Here is a 22,625-nt window from a genome sequence, read left to right as displayed (position 1 = left end):
AATATTAAAAACAAGCCAACTATATTAGTTTTTTTGTTTTTTTCTTCAGGGATGCAACTGATGACATCATGAGAATGAAACAGCTTCACTGTAAAGCAGCCAGGAGCTGAGGGTGTGGACTGCCTCTCTGTACCTCTAAGACTGCCTCTGCCTGGGAGGACCCTCTATCCTCTGCCTTTCTCTTTTTTCATTGCTTGGTACCCACGTCTGCTGGTGAATTCGCATCCATTGGAGCTGACCAAAAGGACAGATAGCGTTGCTTTGCCTGGGATGGACAGCTGTTCCTCTCCCGAAGCATTCTAACGTGTAACAGGTATTTGTACATTACCCTTTTGTCAGACACTGGTAAAATTAACCTAGCCGCAGCAATTCAGCACTTTAAGCTTGTGGACAGCTCCCATCTGCAATGCTTCTGCTCAGAGCGTCTCTACCTCTGTAGATTGGATGTATCTCAATGTACTGCGTATGGGTGACACTATGTATCAAGATAATCAAGGGATAAGGAGGGGGCATCGTGGGTGGTAAAGGGGGAGCACAGTTCACAACCAGGACAGCTTAAAGCTATTGTGAGTCAGCAGAATATATAGAAGGAAACCTTTAATTTCATCCATTCAATATAGCATTGCTTAACACGTTAAATAAAACCTTCATAATTTGACAATGGAGGTGAGTGCAATAAATGAGGATTTAAACAACAATCTATTCCTATGAATGATTCAACAATTTTTCATCTGTGATCACTGTATGAGCTGTACCTGCTTCACATGTATTCAGAGACACCTTATAGGTCAGCACAGCATGTAGGTGACATTTTTATATTTTTGAAAAGTCAGTAACTAGGTACATTTAGAAATTTAAAGGCCAAGTGGTTTCCCACAAATGTTCAGCATTTAATGGGTTAAGGTAAAGAAAACATGATTTGCATTGTGAGTATGTTGCTGGTTGAAGACTGTAAATGCACTAATCTTTGAAAAACAGATACCGATATAATCACTTATCATGCCCAAAAGCACAACTAATTGTTTTAATGTAATGTCAGACTGCTTTCCACTTTTTTTTTTTTTTTTAAATAAAGAGTTGTCATAAACCAACCTCACAATTATTTACCAATTTTCTCTCTGGAATAATGATATACAGACCATAGCCCTCACTACATGGCCTTATGTACACTGTACTATATCCTGATCTGGCAAATTGTGAGCTCAGACAACTAGAGGCAGAGAATCTTGCAATGTGTCCGTAGATGACATTTTGTATTAATGGCAAAGGGTCTGAAAATATGAACAAAATGTTTCTCTTTCTGAGAGAGGAGCCGCTAAACCAGGGACAGATGGTAAACATCACAATGAATGAACACAGCAATAGATGGGGTCATAAGGAGAACAGGAGTGGCACATGCTTGATTTTCAATTGGATTTAGCTGGTGTGTTATAAATCAAGGGGATGTACGTACATCATGTAATTAGTCATTTGTATTTATATCTTTGGTTGACTGACTACACTGAAATTTCAAAGGAAATTAGCGTGATTCTGATCAGCAAAAAAATATATCCATTGGTAGTTTAAAATGTAATGAATTATAAGCCAGATTCCGAGGCTTATATATGAATGTTTTACACAACAAAGGCCTAAATTGAATCATGAAGCAGGTCTTTTCTTTTGTGTATGTCATATTGATTTTAATTTGCTATTCCAGAGGTGTTTTCAGCAGTGGGATACCCATGGTCATGTGTTATACTATATGTAATGTAGTGTTATGTAATAAGTATCTAGAAATCTATTTTTAAGGGATACTTGTTTTAAATTAAAAGGATTGAAAACATCTCCCATTGTATAAACACAATCCTCAGTTCTTCTCAGTAGGAATCGGATTTAAATATTTAATGGCAATGTATAAAATGATTAATTGCATGCTTGAAAGGGCTTTTAGTGCTTCAATGCCATTCCACATTTAAACACAACATCAGTAATGTAACAGGCTTATTGTATCATTGAGTCTATACAACTCTTGGTCTGCAGACAAAGACAGGTTTGAAAGATATTTAACTTATTGTGTTTATTGAGTCACACGACTAATTGGTAAATTACATGTTAAATGAACATATTGCAAAGCACTTACAGGGCAGCGTTGGGCAGTCCTACCATAGGACCAGGGATGTAAACATGGCATCTTGCTTATGTCATATCAGTCCCTAAATCCGTATAGCTGAAGAGTTTGTAGAATGTTCATGGGGTCAATCACCAAATCAAGAATTGGGGAAGGAAGCACATTTTAGACCACTGAAGAATAGAGTCGGAGAATTCTTTTAATCTGGCCTAAATTATTACATTGTCTTGTCAATTCTCCAAACTGTCCTGTTTAGTAGATAGGCCTATGAAAAATAAAAGATACCAAGCAGTTTTACACTATAGATGTGTGTGCTTATGCAGTAGAATGTATGGATTCTATCAAAAAGTGTGACGTGCTGTAATATTTTATTAAGTTTGAATTAAAGGGCAATATTCCATTCCTAAATTCAAAGCAAAATGCTATTTTCGTAAGCAAAACCTGAGCAAAATAAAATTAAAAAAATAATTTCTAGACTATAGATTCATATTAATATAATGATATATGCAAAACAATGTATAAAATATATGATATATATGTAATAATTGAAATATTTATAAGTAATATATCACAAATTTTATATTATATATATATATTTCATTTGTGATATATTACTTATAAATATTGTAATGTTTATATATTTTTAAATACGTATATATCTACATGCTAATTATTACTGATATCTATGACATTAGAAAAAAACAAAAAACAGACATTTAAGGGGAGCACATAAAAAATAAGAGCCCCAAGGCTTTTGGTAACTGGTTTCTTTCAAAGGCTAAAATCCTGGGAAACATTTGATGGGACCTCTGCATTGATTAATCACAGTGTGTTAGTTGGTGGCAGATGGCAGACCCTACAACAAAAGGAGACAATGGGTGCAAAAGAATGGTGTGGAAATTGAATTCAGTCAGCATTAACACATAAGTAATCCTGCTAAATTCACACCGGGGACATCCTCAGACATGCATGATATTAACCCTTACTATGACAGACCTACGCAAACCACATGCAGTGCTAACATCTGTCGCTTTAAGGTGATTTGGAAAAACAAAATTTGATTAGCATAACTTTTAGTTGCATTTATTAACCAGTTTATTGCATATGTATCAAAATCTTAAATATTAAATAAAGATGACTAGATTTACTAAATAAAATAACATTGGATAGAATATAGGTATGCAGCAATAACATTTTTTTTTTTTTTTTTAAATAGGGAACTTAAAATGTTGCCAAAGGGCCCAAAAAAATGTAAAATACACATCTGTGTAGTGATAGCATTATAATTACTCTATATTTGTTTAGTGAATGCATTGCAATTCTTATTAGAATTAATTAAATGTGTTTATGTATGAGAACTATAGAACAATACATTTTAACTTGCAAATTATAGTCTAATGTAGAAACATTGACTTTGGTATATGGTTGGGTTTATGCTCTAAGCTCTAAAAGTAAATTATTTGAAAATCGAATTTCAAAATGTAGGTGAAAACTTCTGACATAGAAAAAAAAATTCAACCCAGTTACAATAACAGTTTGATTGTTGTATCCTAAATTTTGAAATTCAAATCAATTCAATTTACTAACATTTGAAATTTAGTGAATTCCCTTGGTGTTAACTAAGGCGTTTTGCCCTAAAGTTGCTTTTTTAACTATCTACAGCTAACAGTTTTGTAATTTTTTTTTTATATTAGATAAATGATGCAATGATGTTTTGTTTGGAATTAACCATAACAATTTCCTTCTAATTATCAGGCAGGTTTAAAGGTATTATGTGCCTGACTTCATTAGCTTATGCCTACGTATTCATTTTATTAAAACATCTGTTACCTTACATATCACATACATTTGCATCTATTCCCAAACCAAACCTTTTAGGGGTTTTGTTTGAAACTGCAGAGAGTAGTGCCCTCGGCTATCTGACTTGAAATGATTAAACAAAAAACAAAATGGAAAAAAAACAAACCAATATTAATGTAATTAATGGAAATTTAAACTGTTCTAGATAGATTTAATTCTAAAAATAAAATGATGTTAATGCTGGAACTATATGTTGAAAACTGATTACACTGAGGGTTTGTGTTAAATCAAACTTCCTTCATTATTATTATAATTGGTATGTATATAGCGCCAACATATCCATTGGTAGTTTTTTACAGTTATAGAATGGGGATATTTGTCAACAAGTAACTGACATACAAAATATTAACAGAGACAAATGGTAATGGTAAAGAAAGCTGTAATGACAATTAAAGAGAATTAACAGCATGTCAGAGGGGAGGAGGGACTGATGGATAAAATGTCTGTGTCGAAATGAGCTAGTAAAAGTGGTAAAGGTAGAAAGTAAAAAGATACAGGTTCAATCTACGTTTCAGTTTGCTACAAAGACTATAATCAGTAGCCGACTGAATTGTTGATCGAACCTGTACCTTTTGGCGAATTAAAGAAGGAAGTTTGATTTAACACAAAAGTGGGGAGAAAAGTCAGAGTAAACAAAACTAAATGAAGAGTTCCAACAATATACTTGATAAGAAAAAAAAGGATATTATTCCAAGTTGAAGGGGATAAAACAGTTATCTGTGTGTGCTTTCAATTGTATCCAATCCAGGTGTAATCTTGTATCCACCTTAAAGGAGCACTATAGTGCCAGGAAAATAAACTCGTTTTCCTGGCACTGTAGGGTCATTAGGTCCCCCCCAACCTGAGGGCCCTCCTCCCGCTGTGCTGGATGGATTAAAACCCCTTCAGCCACTTACCTTTCTCCAGCGCCGGGCTCCCTCTGTGCTGGGAACTCTCTACCCCCTGCCGACGTCAGATCAGAATGTGCATGCGCGGCAAGAGCCGTGCGCGCATTCAATCATTCCATATGAAAGCATTACTCAATGCTTTCCTATGGACGCTGGCGTCTTCTCACTGATTTTCACAGTGAGAATCGCAGAAGTGCTGGATTAACCCTTAGTGTAAACATAGCAGTTGTTAGCATTGTTTTCGCTGCAGGGTTAAAACTAGAGGGACTTGGCACCCAGACCACTTCATTGAGCTGAAGTGGTCTGGGTGCCTATAGTGGTCCTCTAAATTAGGAAAGACACAAAAACACTGTAAATATTTATTTCTCTAAAACAACACCTATTTCGCCCTTTAGCTCGGGCTTTCTCAAGGTAAGTCTTTCAGAGACAAGAGAGGCCTGCACTGGCTCAGCTGCACAGAATCAGCTTGCAGTTCCTCATCAATGAAGTGGTAACAACACCTGCTTGACTGCGTTATACTGCACCAATGCTTATTTGTGGCACTTAGAGATAAGTTCCATCACCAAATCTTGTAAGAGTTCCATATAGGGGTTGTTTTTAGGTAAATAAATATTTCCAGTGTTACATTAAATTTGTGTCTTTCCTAATTTAAGGTGGATACACCAATTGAAGCACACACACTTTTGGGTTATAGGGGAGTATTAACTAAGCACTTATTTGTATTGTATTTTGAAACTTGGGAAGGTTTTATTGTTTCTAGCGGCTTTTTTATTATTTTTTTACCATTTGTTTTAATGACTGTTTTCATTTTCATTCTGCTCTCTTATATATATTTTTATTCTTGATTTAACATCCCCCAGACCAGAGTGCAACATCAAAGTAGATATACATTGCAGAAGTGTAATAGGATAATTCATTAAAATTCAAAGTGAATTTCAAATTTTAGACCAAAGCAGCTAAACTGTAGAAATTATCAATTTCAGTTCTTTCCAGTTTGAATCCATTTTGAATTCCAAGCAATTAACACTTTAGTGAACCCTGATGTTGTTCGATGTTTGATAGACTTGCACTGATCAGCCACAACATTAAAACCACTTCGCCACCACAGGTGAAGTGAATAACATTGATTATTGTTACAATGACACCTGCCACCTGTTAAGAAGTGGGATATATTAGGAAGTAAATGAACAGTCAGTTCTTGCATTTCATGTGTTGGAAGTAGGAAAAATTGGCAAGCGAAAAGATCTGAGTGATTTTGACAAGGGCCCACTAGTGATGGCTAGACAACAGGGACAGAGCATCTCCAAAATGGCAAGTTTCTTGGGGTGTACCCAGTATGCAGTGATTAGAACCTACCAAAATTGGTGCAACAAAGGACAACCAGTGAACCGGCATCGGGGTCATGGATGCCCAAGGCTCATTGGTGCATGTGGGAAGTGAAGGCTATCTCATCTGGTCCAATCACACAAAGCACTACTGTAGCTCAGATTGCTTAGAAATGTAATGCTAGTCATGATAGAAAGGTGTCAGAACACACAGTGTATTGCAGTTTAATGCATATGGGGCTGCATAGCCACAAACTGGTCAGAGTGCGCATAATGATTCCTGTCCACCACCAGTGCCATCAATGGGAACGTGAGCATCAGAACGGGATTATGCAGCAATAGAAAATGGTTCCCTTTAAATCACTTTGTTTTTGTAGCCCTAGCCACACCTGTGTCTCATACAACTTCCTTACTCACTTTCTGAAAAAGAGTTGGTTTGTTTAGAATGTATTATTTTTTGCTCTGTTAATTGCCTGCTAGAGCCTGCAACAACCGTGTATTTGAAAAAAGGACCACTAAAGTTACCAAGGCCATTTTGTCTCATTGAAGTGCCCTGGGCCCAGAGGACCTTTAGTTTTTTACCCTGCAGTGTAAAACATTGCAGTCTTTTTAGAAACCATATTGTTTAAATTGCAGGGTTAAATTCTCCTCTGGTTGCTAACATACTGACAGCTGCTAGAGATGCTTCCATGGCACTGACCAAGTAAATCTTAGTCATGTTATGCTTAAGTGCCCACAGAAAAGCCTAGATTCAATGCTTTCCTATGGGGATGCTTGAATACACAAATGGCTCTCACCTCGCATGTGCATCACGTCCCTAGTGCTTGGATTGGACCATAATAGAAGGAACTATGCCATTGCCAAAGGCTGAGCGGTAAGCAGTGCCGAGGAAGCCTCAAGGATGGAAAAAGGTGAGTAAAAATCTTTATTTTATTAATTTGTTTGCACACATGACCAGAGGGGACCTATCTAACTAATGACAGGAATACTAAAGCATTAGGAAAACAGAACAGGAGATAAGAACATCGAAAGTAGGTGTAGGCAACCTTCAGCACTCCAGATGTTGTGAACTACATGTGGAGTGTCCGTGCGTGCCTACCCCTGTTCTAAAGTAAACTGAGCTGCAAGATTTGATTGAAAATAATCTATTGTTCTCTTCATGGAGGCTGTGTGAGCGACACAGCGATTTAACTCCTAACGCCTAAATGGCAGATCATTGAGCAGTGAAACTATTGGGGCATGATCTATACACCAAAACTGCCACATTCTGTTTTGATGCTTGTATCCATTGGGACAAACATTGTCCTTTGTAGTCAAAGGTTGATTTGTCTGGGACCTTTAATTAACCACTTTGTTCTAGGGTAAGCAGCAGCACAGGCCAAACTCCAACTCTGGGTTCAGGCATTTTATTTGCTTTACCAATTCAGCTAGTGAATTACAAAACACACCAAATAAACCCCTCCTCTTTCTTGAACTCTAACTATACCAAGAATTATCGAACTATAGTTGGCATTTCCACTTTCCAACAAAAATAGCAATGCAATAGAACAAGGGGTGCACAAAAAATAGATTCCAAGATGGTTTAAAACTACAGCTTCCATGATGCTTTGTCATTCTAAAGGCATCCAAATTATCATGGGGGTTGTACTTCTACAACATCTACCCTTTGGGCACCCCTGCAATAGACAAACCTCAGTTTGTAGCAGACCAGCTCCCTTGGCTGGAATATCAGACTTAAAGGGAAACTCCAGTGCCAGGAAAACAATCCGTTTTCCTGGCACTGCAGGTTCCCTCTCCCTCCCACCCCCAATCCTCGTTTGCTGAAGGGGTGAAAACCCCTTCAGTAACTTACCTGAGGCAGCGACGATGTCCCAAGTCGCTGCTTCCTCCTCCGCACCGCTCCTCCTTCTGACTCTGTTGGCCGGTGGGCAAGACTGATCCCGCCCACCGGCAGCGGAGAGCTAATTTGCATGCGCATTAGAGCTCCCCATAGGAAAGCATTGAAAATGCATTTCAATGCTTTCCTATAAGGAAATGAGCGACGCTGGAGGTCAAAGGAACCAGGAAGTGCCCTCTAGTGGCTGTCTAGTAGACAGCCACTAGAGGTGGAGGTTACCCTGCAAGGTAATTATTGCAAGTTATAAAAAAAATGCAATAATTACACTTGCAGGGTTAAGAGTAGTGGGAGTTGGCACTTAGACCACTCCAATGGGCAGAAGTGGTCTGGGTGCCTGGAGTGTCCCTTTAAAGTGAAATGACCCAGGCTGGTCCAACAAACACTGGTAATTAGGTAAGTAATTGGAAACTGGCTTCACCAGCAGAGACTCCACTATTCAGTGCAAAACCTCGCCTGGATGCTTCCATGGGAATTGAAACCTTGGAAGAGAGAGGTAGAATTTTGCCAAAGCTGGTTTTATATACCTTCCATCCACAATTACACAACATTCCTTCTCACATCTATTAATACTTTTATTCTGTGTACAGGTATAACACCAAAGAATAGCTTTTTTAATACCCGTAAACAGTAACACGATCTAGTAATTAAAAAATGGCATTGTGGTTTCTATGGTTTACTGTAGAGCAATTTTGCAACACTGGACATTAATCATGTGACTTAAAATGAGGCATGTAATATTTTTTTATTTGTTCTTGAACCCCCAGGACATACTTAAAGGCAAAATAAAACTCAATGTATCCTTCGAGGAAAAATACTTTATCTAAAATGAACAAACTCATATTAAGCAATATCTATCCAATTAATTAAATATGTATTGTTCCCTTTAAATCTAAATGGCAAAACTGAGTCAAAACTAGCCAAGTTGGAGTTATGGCTGAGTTGGAGTATTTTTTGCAGATCAGCAATTTTTTCCAAATTTTTTCCCAGCTAGATTTTATTTGTGAAAATGAACCATTAAAGCATACAAAATATGCTAAAACACACTGTAAATAACGTACACCCTTAAAGGGAAACTCCAGTGCCAGGAAAACGATCCATTTTCCTGGCACTGGAGGGTCCCTCTCCCTCCCACCCACCAATCCCCGGTTACTAAAGTTGTGAAAACCCCTTCAGTGACTTACCTGAGGCAGCGGCGATGTCCCTCGTCGCTGTCTCCTCCTCTGCGACGCTCCTCCTTGTGATTGCATCGGCCGGTGGGCGAGACTGATCTCGCCCACCGGCCGAGGAGACCTAATGCGCATGCGTGGAAATGCTGCGCATGCGCATTACGTCTCCCCATAGGAAAGCATTGAAAAATAATTTCAATGCTTTCCTTTGGGGTTTTAAGCGACGCTGGAGGTCCTCACACAGCGTGAGGACGTCCAGTGACGCTCTAGCACAGGTTTCCTGTGCTATGGACCAGGAAGTGCCCTCTAGTGGCTGTCTACTAGACAGCCACTAGAGGTGGAGTTAACCCTGCAATGGAATTATTGCAGTTTATGAAAAACTGCAATAATTACACTTGCAGGGTTAAGGGTAGTGGGAGTTGGCACCCAGACCACTCCAATGAGCAGAAGTGGTCTGGGTGCCTGGAGTGTCCCTTTAAAGTGTAAATGAAAAACAGAATATTATACTTATGGACAGAATGTACTGTAGTCCAGGGGTGCTGTAGTCCTGCAACAACAAAATACAAAACATAGTGTGTACTACAAACAGAAAAATAATCGATAGTAGCACTCACGGATTTTAGAGCCGTGCCAGGCTCTGTATAATGCGCCCAATGGTGCCCAAATACGCGAAGGAAACCACTTGTAGGTGACTCCAGGAGAGGGATTCTTAATGATGTGCCAGGAAAACTAGACTAGTGAAATCAAATTAATCTCCAAACACAGTTGATTGTGGTCCCCATTTCCATAGGATGAGGAAGCAAACAGATGGGATTGTTGTATATGCTGCTAACCTTTTCCTATAATGACTACCATGACTACACAGACTTGTAATTGTGAAAATACAGAGTTCAGTTGATAACCCCAATTGAGTTTTAATATATTACATCAGTCTGATGAGAGTGGTATTAAAATCATATCGATCTATTGCCAACCAAATATGAAAAATTGGGCAGAGATGAACAAAAAAGGTTTTAAATGAATCTTTACTGCATATCTATAATTCAGTATTCAGCAGTATGTTAAAATGTCATTATAGTTTGTTAATTCTTAAAATAAATCCATGCTTTAAAGAATTGTAAAAATCATCTATTTTATAGACCGCTTTTCCAGTAACTGCTTAATTTTCAGTTGAAACTTTGTCAAACCCCTAGTTATTTCAGTTTCATAGAAGGCATTCTTTTCTACATTTCAGATGAAATACAGACACAACGAGAACTGTTTGGAATTCAATGTGAATTGGAAGTGATTAACATAGAAACATAGAATGTGACGGCAGATAAGAACCATTCGGCCCATCTAGTCTGCCCAGTTTTCTAAATACTTTCATTAGTCCCTGGCATTATCTTATAGTTAGGATAGCCTTATGCCTATCCCACACATGCTTAATCTCCTTTACTGTGTTAACCTCTACCACTTTAGCTGGAAGTCTATTCCATGCATCCATTACCCTCTCAGTAATACTGGATATTATTTTTAAACCTTCGCCCCTCTAATTTAAGACTATTTCCTCTTGTTGTTGCAGTTTTTCTTCTTTTACATATAGTCTCCTCCTTTACTGTGTTGATTCCCTTTATGTATTTAAATGTTTCTATCATATCCCCCCTGTCTCGGTTTTCCTCCAAGCTATACATGTTAAGTTCCTTTAACCTTTCCTGGTAAGTTTTATCCTGCAATCCATGAACCAGTTTAGTAGCCTTTTTCTGAACTCTCTCTAAGGTATCAATATCCTTCTGAAGATACGGTCTCCAGTACTGCGTACAATACTCCAAGTGAGGTCTCACCAGTGTTCTGTACAATGGCATGAGCACTTCCCTCTTTCTACTGCTAATACCTCTCCCTATACAACCAAGCATTCTGCTAGCATTTCCTGCTGCTCTATTACATTGTCTGCCTACCTTTAACTAATCGGAAATAATTACCCCTAAATCTCTTTCCTCAGATGATTAAGGTCAAATTTAATTTAAGTAGATGAATTGGAAACATAGTGACTTGCAGAATGTGTTCAGTTCCGCTGCTTTGGCCTAAAGCAGCATTGTCAACCCCAAATCCCACTGCAAAAATAGTATTCCATAGAGATAAAATCATTATGGAATACTCATATTGCCTATGTAGGAATTTCACTCTCTAGTCAAGAGATACAGAATAAAACACAATTGTAAAAATAGGTGCTCAACATGATAAAATGTGGGTCAATAAATAAATAATCCGTTGCACTCAAAATATCCTATCTCTCTGAACAGTAAGGCAATTGAAATAAAAAGCAACAATAGCGGTGCATTATTTAAAATAATTACTTTTGATAAATATCACTTAATTTAAAAGAGCACATCCCTATTGTTACTTTTTATTTTTAGTCAAAAGATAGACTGAGACAAAGTATTTTTCCTATGCTTGACACTTCATGACACTGGACAGAGCTACCATCATCAAGAAGTGTCAATCCCCCAGTCATCACCAGTGCAGGGAAATTGAGTCTATCTATGGAGGATTCCACAGTGTCCTCCATAGACCTTACTGCTATACTCTCATGCATGTGCAAGAAGAGTACTGGCTGGAAGAGAATGGTGGTGCCCGCGAGGGACAGTTTCAGGCAAGTTAAAGAGACCTATGCCTGCCCCCTGGCCTCCGGACTCCCAGTGATTATCATGGGTCTTTGCAAATTAGTAAATTCCCTTTGAATTTCTGACAATTCTCAATTTACTAAATAGTATTTACTATAAGTCTAATTGAAAAATAAAAAAAATCTACTAATGAGACAAATTACCAAATGTCGTTTAATCAAACTGAACATGAATAGCACAGTCCTAACAATAAATAAATACAAAGACCCATTGAGCTACTAAAGTAATAGTGTCAAAAATAAAGCATGTCCTCTTCTAGCCTTACTCCTTGCTCCATCACTTGTACGGTGGCACAAAGATTTACTGTTAAGATGAATATATTTTTTAAGGTTTTAAGTTATTTTTCTGTTATTTAAAAGTATTGTTCAGCATCACAAATACTTTAGACTCCATTCACTTAGTAGTAGCTAGTAGTTAGACACTGCAGTTCATGGATGACATAATGACATCATAAATTATGGGCAAAGTCCCTAGGGACTAATTCGTCCATTTATTAATGTATGCCTACATTTCATAGCCTTGTACATAGGGGAAGGGTCACAGGGTAGGTGTGGGCTTATTTAACTAAAGTAACCACACAGCAAATGGAATGAGGGAATGTGAGACTACCTGGGGATTCCTACTGATTAGTATGGGTGCAATCAACTCTCACAGAAATATGTGTACATAGCACCCCCAACATTATGAGGAAGCAGGTGCCTATGTGGTGAATTCCAGCATCTTACACATAGCACAAGGCAAGAATAGGGACCAAACCTGTGTCTACTTATTCGTTATTAAAAAAAACGGAAGGCCCTCTCTCCTTTATTCATCTAGTAGCTATTTCCATTTAGTTGTGTTTTTTTTCATACAGTGCCTACTGACAGTTCTAACAGCTAGTCACATTTTATGCTTGTTGCGTTCAGAAGTTAACCCCCCCCCCCCCCCACACACACACACACATTTGCAATCTGATTGACAATGTGCTGCATAGTGTTTAAACCCCAAAGTAAATTTCAGCTTTGATTCCATGAGAAGAAAATCACGGTTGTTTATACGTACAGTGAGAAGCATAAATAATGTAGTGATTTTTTTGTTTTCCATGCTGATTAAAAGATGCCGTCCTGTGAGGCTTTTTTGTCCTTGTGTTTCCAACCCACCCAATAAATAATTGGTTTGTTAGGCTAGGGCAAGGATGGATATAGTGGTAGGTGGACATTATCTGCTTCCATTCTGGATATATGCTACATTGTCACATGAAAGGCTGGAGCAATAAAATGAGAGAACCAGCTGTTGGTCAGTATCGAATAACTCTGAAGCATTGGCAAGGAGTAACACTTCTTCCAAGCCAAACAGCTCAGGAAACATAAATGCTATATAATATATCATTCTTCAAGAATGGAATATTAATATTTCTTTATGAACTGCATCATTTCATTTCCATGCTCACAGAAAACAAGGTAATTCAAAAAAGTAGGTATTTAATGCAAACTGAGTATCTGAACATCTTTGAAAAAGACAATGTGATTTGATACAAACATGGAACAAATGCCACACAAACACTCAGCAACCACTATACACACACACACACACTGCATCCACTATACACATAAACACACACCTTGCATCTAGTATATACATACACCCACAGCATCCTATATTGAAATTCACATATAATGTGTCTTACTCTGTTCTCATGTGATGCTCCATTTTGTTTTCTAATTTACATTAAATAATTAGAAAATGGCATCACACTTTTGTTCAGTCCAGGCATAGTCAGGAAAAGAGACAAAAACACTGTTTACATTTTCTGCATCTCTGTATGGTTTCTTTATGCTGACTGCCCTAACCAAAAGAGAGAGCTAACAAGGTTTGACAGGGAGCTAAATGGATTTGGACCTTTAATTTTAGTTTTTGCTCCTCAAAAATACATAATTGTTAAATATGTGAAGAGAGAGTCCTTTTTTTCTTATTTTACAAAAAGTGCAGATTTCTATAGAATTTTACACTTTTTATAAATTGACCTTGTTACACCCGTCTGGCTATCAATCAGACAACTGCTCATTTTACTAAACGCAAGAGGCAGGCAATTGCACCTGCCTTGCACAGACTTCTCATTGAGCTGCATTAGTAAGTCTTTGATTGGATAGTCATGGTAAGTCTGGGCTGGCTTAGAAGGGGAGGGTTTCAAAAGGTAGAAAAGCAGACTGCTTTTAGAATGCCCTAATGAAACAACGCATAAATAAATGCATACATGTTTTGATTGGGTGTATATTTATTTTTATATTTGGGCAGGGGAGTAAGACATTGTGTAGCAAAGTCTGTGTAATTATTCCAGAACCTGACTTAAGCTTACCTTCCTTCTGATAAAACCTGCACACTTCATCTTCCAATTAGAGTGCCCAGGAGAAATCGTGCAAAGGTTGCTTTCGGTGAGAGAAACGTGAAAAGATTACTTATTTTTCATAAGTTGATATAAATTTAAATTACATTGTTCTATATGTTGCAGTTTAACCCTTTAATGTTTCCATTGCATCACTTAAATCTGGTCATTGAAGTCAAGCTTGCTAGATATAATTTAGACAATTTGATATTCCTGATCAGAGTAAAGTCTCCAAGGAACAGGTTAAAATGGTGACAAATACTATCAGTGGTCCTTAATAGTTTAAAATTGTATTGCATAATATAATTATTTATCCAAGACACATTGCTTGATTTTTGAATGCATTATTTTACACTCATTTGTTTCTTCATTTGTATTTATTTATTTTTTAGAAATCAAGCCATTTTTTCCTGGGACAGAATATCATACCTGCATTACTTCATTTATGTCTGGAAGATTAAAGCACTCATCCCATTCCTGTACATATCTATAAAGTTGCCTACAACTTTAAAGGATTTTATGAGGAGCCTTGTTGCATGGGATCTGTATTACCGCTGTAAATCTCCTTGAATTTTTATCTTACAAACGATAGAGTGTGCAAATATGACCCACTTACAAACTGGACTCAGTCCAGAGACTGTAGATAAAGCTCGTTTGGAATTAAATGAGAACCCAGACACATTACATCAGGATATTCAACAAGTCAGGGACATGATTATAACTAGACCAGATATTGGGTTCTTACGGACGGATGATGCCTTCATCTTAAGATTTCTACGAGCCAGGAAATTTAATCAGATGGAGGCTTTCAGACTTCTTGCTCAATACTTCCAGTACCGTCAACTTAACCTGGACATGTTCAAAAATTTCAAAGCGGATGATCCAGGTATTAAACGGGCGCTTATGGATGGATTTCCGGGTGTGCTTGAAAACCGGGACCATTATGGTCGAAAGATTCTCCTGCTTTTTGCAGCCAACTGGGATCAGAGTAGGTAAATGTAGATAGAATCTTAATCTTTTCCAAACAATCTCATATTATGAAAATGTGTTTTAAATTACCGAACGCAAAAATATTATGCTTTTATTGTGTCAGATATACAGAAGTGTGTGGAATGTGTTCGTCTTCGGCCAGTTTGTCGAAGTAGTAGTTCACGAATTGTTATAAACTGGTCCATTAACCCCTTAAGGACACATGACGTGTCTGACACGTCATGATTCCCTTTTATTCCAGAAGTTTGGTCCTTAAGGGGTTAATTTCACTACTTAAATTCAGGAAGTTTGTAGAAGCAGTAAAATTTAAAGTGTTTTTTTTTTGTAAGCATGCAACTTAATGCACTATTTAAAGATATAATAGGCATTATTTATGAAGCACAATTATCCCCATTACAAAGCATTGTATTGTCTGTGCTGATTTGCCATTTTTAAAACTTTTCTCCAGAACTGCGCTTTACAAACATTTATTGGCTGAAGTATAGAATGCAGGTCTTCATGTGTTAAATGAATACTCCAAGAACCATAACCATCATAATGAACTGTAATGGTTGTGTTGCTTTTAGTGTCCTGGCCTACCCCAATATGAAGCTTTGTCTTAGGAGGTTCCATTAGCTCTCCTGAGCTTAGACCTACTCCTGAGCGTAGACCTGCAGCATTAGCTGTATTCTCAGTCAGTGATCTAAGTTCTGCACCGCCAGTCTTATTTCACATCTGAGGGCTTCCAGCTAAGAACCGGGGATGAGTGCCTGGCAGACCACAGGTATGAAGACATACCATTCTAAAATGGCTTCACTACTTACAATGTGGAGCACCAGGGCATTCCTTGCAACATACCCACTACAGCTGGCTGTAGTGCTTATAGTGCTTGGAGTGTTCCTTAAAATCACAAATAATTAATATTCCTTTTGAACCATAACCCCTTCACTACCAATCAGTTTGCAGAAAAATCATGCCCAGTAATTTGGATGCCCTGAAAAGTAAAGTCTAAATGTGTTTTTTTTGTTTGTTTGTTTGTTTGTTTCAGTATGCATAGAAAGCACATTTTAAAATTAAAACAAACATTTTGATTGGAAATAAAACCTTACAAAAATATTGAAGAAATAATGAAGCAACAGGCAAGGAAACAGTGTTGTATATAAATGTATATGTATTGTATAATTATAATATATGTTGTTACATTGCCATGACGTTACCCAAAACATATCATCATCATTGCAGCTATGTTACTACTTTAGGCACACACATATATATATACACTGATACATGCACATATATAAATACTCTGATACACACACACATATACACTCGTTCATATACACTCATGCATCAATGAATCACTGATACAACTGGCAGAAAGACAAACACACACAGCTATTCACTGCTGCCACAAAGACACACATTTTCAAACACACACAGATACACAGTCAAAGACATATACACATTCACACAAACAAAATACACTATCATGCTGACAGACACACACTGTCACACATACACTGCCAATAACACACACTGTCCGACACATATGCATGCACACACTGTTAGAACACACACCACACACATTTATCATGGTGTAGTAGTGATAATGTGCTATAAATACTGACAGCAGCCATCATGCTGTTTCCCTGCTCCATTATCATGTGTAGTGTAACTTCACATAGTAATGAAGCAGGGACGTGTGCAATGAGTGCTGTCAGGATTTACAGCACACTAACACTGTGCCTTCTGCCCTCAGCGAGCTTTTCTAAATGCTATCAGCCTCAGCCACCCTCTGATTACCTTTACCATCATGGAGGAGGGTGACTTTCAGATCTCTCTGTCTAGCTCCTCGGCATGCTCCCTGTGAATACAGGGATACAGCAGAGGAACAGTGACAGCCTCCCCTTCATACGCTGGCAATCGTGTATACACAAGTTCCAATGTGAAGGGGTTAATGGAGTCTCTTTATTTAGGTCATGGGTAAAAAAAAAGGTTAAACTCATTTTATACAGTCAGTAGTGTAAATATATGTATAGATGAAACCTTGAGGGACCGGAAAACAGGGAGGACAAAACCCTACCCTATTACCGTCTCTTAGGTAAAGGATGGTCACCTAGACTGGGTAGAAAGGGGGTAACCCTAGGGTAATGAGACAAAACAAAGAAAGTAAATCCAAAGGTGGTCTAACTAAGAGACAACCATGAGGAAAAGTACCCAGTCCAATTTCAATAGTAAATGTTAAAAGGAAAAAATAATAAATAACTTTATTAAGGTATATAATACAATGTATACATAAGTTCCAATCTAAATAGATAGAGTCAGCTAAGAGGAATAACCCACCATCAAAAATAGAGATAGGTGGCTAAATAGTAGCCTACTGTATATAATCCTTCTAAAAAGAAAAGAAAAATAACTAAATGATGCTTGGGCTGAGGGTATAGAAACACTCATATGGGTGGAGAGACTAAGTGGAGAGTGGTGGGTAATAGAATGTGTGGATTAAATATGGAAAAAACCATAATCTCACATTCACATAGCCCCACATATAGTAAACTCCTCCACAGATAGTCACCCTTAGTGTTCCAACCCTATACTCCTGGGAAACACCTTCAAGGGTGTTCCAATCCAGACTTATCTATAATAGAAAAATACACCAAACTTAAAATAAAAATAAAATAAAAACTAATGGTAACCAGTCTAAATAGAGAGAGACAGAGAGGAAAGGGGAGAGGCCAGGCACGAAATAAAAGTGGCTAAATAATAGCCTACTAAGAGAGCTACCTTTCTGAAATAGAAAGGAGGTTAACTAAATAGTGCTCTGGCTAAGGGTGTACAAGCAATAAGAGAGGAGGGGAAAGATAGAGGAGAGAGGTAGATGCATAAGCATATATAGACATTTAGGCAAGGTATCAAAAAACCAACCATATGATATAAACCTCTCCCCCCACTTATAGACTCCCAGCAGGCAAACACTCTCTATGCTAAACCCTATACTCCTAAAGAAACACCTTCGAGGGTGTTCTAATCTCAGCTCAAACTAACATAAGAAAAGGTTCCAAGAGTTTGAATAAGTGTCAAATCATCTGTGCAGAGTGCTCAAATCGTGAGTGAAAAAATGGCTAAAAACCCTAAATAATGTAAATATATGAATTGTTATAAAAAAATACATAAGTACATAATGAGCAAATTCCTCAATATTGTTATACAAATATTTACATTTCTGTAAATGCACTATTATATATATATATATATATATATATATATATTTCATTAAAAATGAACTACTCTATTATTTAGAGAGCATTTCCATGTTAGTAATTAAAGCGGCACTGTCATGCCAAACTTACCTTTCCTAGTTGATTCCTCTTCTCTCCCTCTGTCAGGATCGATCTGTTCTTCATTTCTTCCTGTCTGTTCTAGTTTTCTTTAAAACATAGGACAAAGTAGAGACTATTTGTCTTATGGGGGTTTTCTACGCCTAACCAGCTATGACCAGCGGAGGAGCAAAGTGTGCTTAATTTCCTGTGGTCAGAGCGATTTCCCACAATTCTCACCTTTCCTCCGTGATCTCGCGATGCCTCCTTTCACTATTTTCACTATTCCCGAACGTACCGAATTTCGTCCTAACAGAATGAGAACAGTTTCTCCATTCATGTTAGGACGCAATTCGGGACTTTGTTCGGATCAGAATTTTATTTGAATTAATGAAATTCCGATCTATTTGTGCCGTGATCTATTCCCACGGCATTAGGGAGCTATCTACCAAAAGGCTGAAAGACCTAAATTGGTATTTTAGTCAAATTTACTAAAACTAAGTAAAGATTACTCAGTATTAGTAAATTCTGCCCCTACGATATCGTTATCGCGAGTATGGGGCATGTCTTCTAAACATTAAGCAGCATGTGGCTGCTAACTTATGTAAAAAAAAAAAAAAGCCCCCTAGTGAGCCCCCTCCTGAGCCCCATCCGTGCTGCACGAGTGGGGGCTATTAAACTGAACGAGGGACCTAGCGGGGGATCCATGAGCGGTGGGTGGGTGCCCTGAATGACAATAGGGAGGGACCAATTGTCCTCCCTCCATACCCCCACCCATGAGCAGCTGATGGGGGCCCTGAATGACAATGGAGGGGGGGACCTATTGTCCTCCCTCCTGGCCCCCACCCATGAGCATCGGGTGAGGGGCCCTAAACGACAATGGCCTGTCAGTCTCTTTATTTACCTGTCAGAGCACTCTGATTGGTTGGCTTGGAATCAACCAATCAGAGTACTTTAAGTCAAATTGTAGGGTGTGGTTAGGCTTCAAACCATCATTGGATCATTGAAACTCCCCGAGGTGAGATCTTGCATGGAGCACCAGACCGAGCGAGACTGACAGTTATTTTGTGTTTCTTCCAATTGTGAATAATCAAACCAACTGTTCGAACCAACTTCACACCAAGCTGCTTGGTGATGGTCGTGTAGCCCATTCCAGCCTTCAATCTTGTCCCTGACATTCTTGGACAGCTCTTTGGTCTTGGATATGGTAGAGAGTTTGGAATCTGATTGCTTCTGTGGACAGGTGTCTTTTATACTGGGAACAAGCTGATATTAGGAGCACTCCCTTTAAGAAAGTGCTCCTAATCTCAGTTCGTTACCTGTATAAAAGACACATGGGAGCCAGAAATCTTGCTAATTGATAGGGGATCAAATACTTATTTCACTCATTGACATGCAAATCAATTTATAACTTTTTGACATGCGTTTTTCTGGATTTTTTGTTTGTTATTATGTTTCTCACTGTTAAAATACACCTACCATTAAAATTACAGACTGATCATTTCTTTGTCAGTGGGCAAACGTTGAAAATCAGCAGGGGATCAAGTACTTCCCTCACTGTATCCTTGGAGCATTGTTAATATACATACCATTTTTAAAGAAAACATGAGTGAGCAGGCAAAACACATTTGTTTTATTTGTAATGGGACTCAATCCCATAAAACAAAACATGGCCCAAAAAAATTATGAAATGACCCCTGTTCAAAAGTCTGTATACCCTTAGTTCTTAATACTGTGTATTGTCCCCTTTAGCATCAATGACAGTGTACGGTCTTTTGTAATAGTGGTCAATGAGGCTCCTAATTCTTGCAGGTGGCACAGCTGCCCATTCATCTTGACAAAATGCCTCCAGGTCATGCAAAGTCTTTGATAGCAAAAAAAAGAGTGATCCGCACTTTCATCACCTGTAGATCTCGGTGCACTGTACCTAGGGCTGGCAAACCCCTAATCCATATAGTAATGGTAAAGCAGCCCATACATCACCAAATTTATTGGAAAAAACATGACCTATACAGCCACATTTCGATCTCTTCAGGGATCTTTATAAATCTTGTTTAACCCCTTAAGGACACATGACATGTGTGACATGTCATGATTCCCTTTTATTCCAGAAGTTTGGTCCTTAAGGGGTTAAAGGTGAATATACTTATTTCATGCAGTCTGCAGTGAGTCTTTTTGTTTGTTTGTTTGTTTTGGGCACACTTTTTAAATGTTATCTTTTTGTTTGAATTAAACTTTTAGTTGTATCTATTGCATTTGCACAAGGTTTCGTTTAAATTTACTTCGAATTGCTTGGATCATAGGAACAGTGTAATTTATATATTATATATAAATTTCATATTTTTCTCTTGTGTTCCACCTCGATTTATCATCCTGCATAGAACTTTATGTGTGTCTCATTTAAGCTAGGGCACATTGCACTCATTTGTCTCCAGATGTTCTAGACGTAACAGACGTAGAAAACTGCGGGGCGTTTTGATGAACGTTAACTATTTCTGTGCATCTACTGATTCCCAAGAATGATGGGAATTGGAGGGTTGAATCCCATACTACTAAACGTTACTGTTTAAATTGACAAATAAAATGATAGATATAAAATAGGCTGACAAGTGCCCAATCCCGTTAATATACTGTTGTACGTCTTTGTGTGTTTTGCAGTCGTTTCCCAAACTGCAGTAAAACACCCCAAGAGGTTTAGAAGCAATAACCGCAGCAGTTTCTCCTGCATTGTATCTTTTCCAATCTCCTCTACCTCTGCAGTGCTTTGATGGGATGTCTTCTGATGATAATGTAATTTTCAGTTCTGTACAGGCGCATCATTATATCTCTTATTTGTAATCCAGCTACTCCCATGGCGACCAGGAAAAGATGATGAGAGATACTTAAAACCCTGTTGCACAGAATATACAAAATTTCTTATCGCTTGGGAAGCATAGCATAATAACTTTGGAGATTAACATGTCCCACAATATTAGCATGTAGTTTGCAGTACTCTGACTTCTAAAAGCATGCATTTATTTGGGGTTCTTGAAAAACTATCAGAATCTCTTTACATTTTAATTGCAATTTATATTTCACAATCTAGTTTTGTGTTGTATTTTCTTTAAGTGTCTGCAGCATCCTTAACCCCTTAAGGACCAATCTTCTGGAAAAAAAGGGAATCATGACATGTCACACATGTCATGTGTCCTTAAGGGGTTAAGGCTCACGGCACTAGGTACCAAATGTACTACTATATTACACAGAAAGTGAATAAGAGCCAAATTAACATTATCTTTTAGGGAAATTACATGCTTTGCAAATAGACTTTACTTATTTTAGAATTTACTATTTAAATATATCATACTCACAATTCAATTCCCCCCTACACGGTAAAGCACATTCCCTCAAACTAAAGCACAGGGCCTCGCTATATCCCCAAAACAATGCACCCCACTTTCTCCCCTGTAGAGCACTATTCATTTTCCAGCAGTTCAGTGTGTCCATCCTTCCCATCATGCTTCTGTCTCAAAGCACATTGGTCCCTCTCTATAATACAGCTCCCCCCCCCCCTCATGTCACCTCCTTTCCTCACAGAACCCCCTCTTAATGCCTCCTATCCACAACACAGTGTACGTCCTCTTGTCCACAACAACATTTTGATTTACACAACTATAGTAGACATGGTAAGACCAGCATTAGATGGAGAGCACAGAGATCCGTACATTTCTTGCACCACAACATGCCAGTTAGTATTGTCAAAGCACCCCAAAACTGTTATCTCATAGGTCCCCTTTCCATATGTGGAACATACAAGCCGTTAATTACCCTTTCATCCTTGATGCCTTCAAATAACGGTTAAAGGGCAGATCTGTGAGAGTTTTACATTTATACTTTAATTATAATTAACCATTTTGATTATATATCAATGGATAGTGCTTGTATTGTGTCTATAGGTATGAGGAAACTTTTACACTGAAAAAAATGTGTCCTTTGCGCATTGCTTATAATTCTTGTGTATTTCCTATCACTTATAAATATTTAAAATCAGGGCTCGAGTCCTGCAGGAACGCGTGGGAACGGCGTTCCTGCA

The 22,625-nt window shown here is 38.0% G+C and overlaps 1 protein-coding gene across 1 annotated transcript in view; it reads left to right on the top strand.

Annotated features, from left to right (window-relative positions):
* The first annotated feature begins 175 nt into the window (after window positions 1–175).
* The window catches only part of CLVS1 (clavesin 1), a 90,017-nt gene continuing 67,567 nt past the window's right edge, over window positions 176–22,625 (top strand). The window contains exons 1-2 of the mRNA XM_063451365.1: window positions 176–313; window positions 14,660–15,259. Of these exons, the coding sequence (XP_063307435.1) occupies window positions 14,871–15,259 (389 nt within the window). The 5' untranslated portion in view covers window positions 176–313; window positions 14,660–14,870. The remainder of the gene's footprint in view (window positions 314–14,659; window positions 15,260–22,625) is intronic.

The sequence above is a fragment of the Pelobates fuscus genome, chromosome 4 (genome assembly GCF_036172605.1).
Source record: "Pelobates fuscus isolate aPelFus1 chromosome 4, aPelFus1.pri, whole genome shotgun sequence".
Lineage (NCBI taxonomy): Eukaryota > Metazoa > Chordata > Amphibia > Anura > Pelobatidae > Pelobates > Pelobates fuscus.
This window is presented reverse-complemented; position numbering and strand designations above follow the sequence as displayed.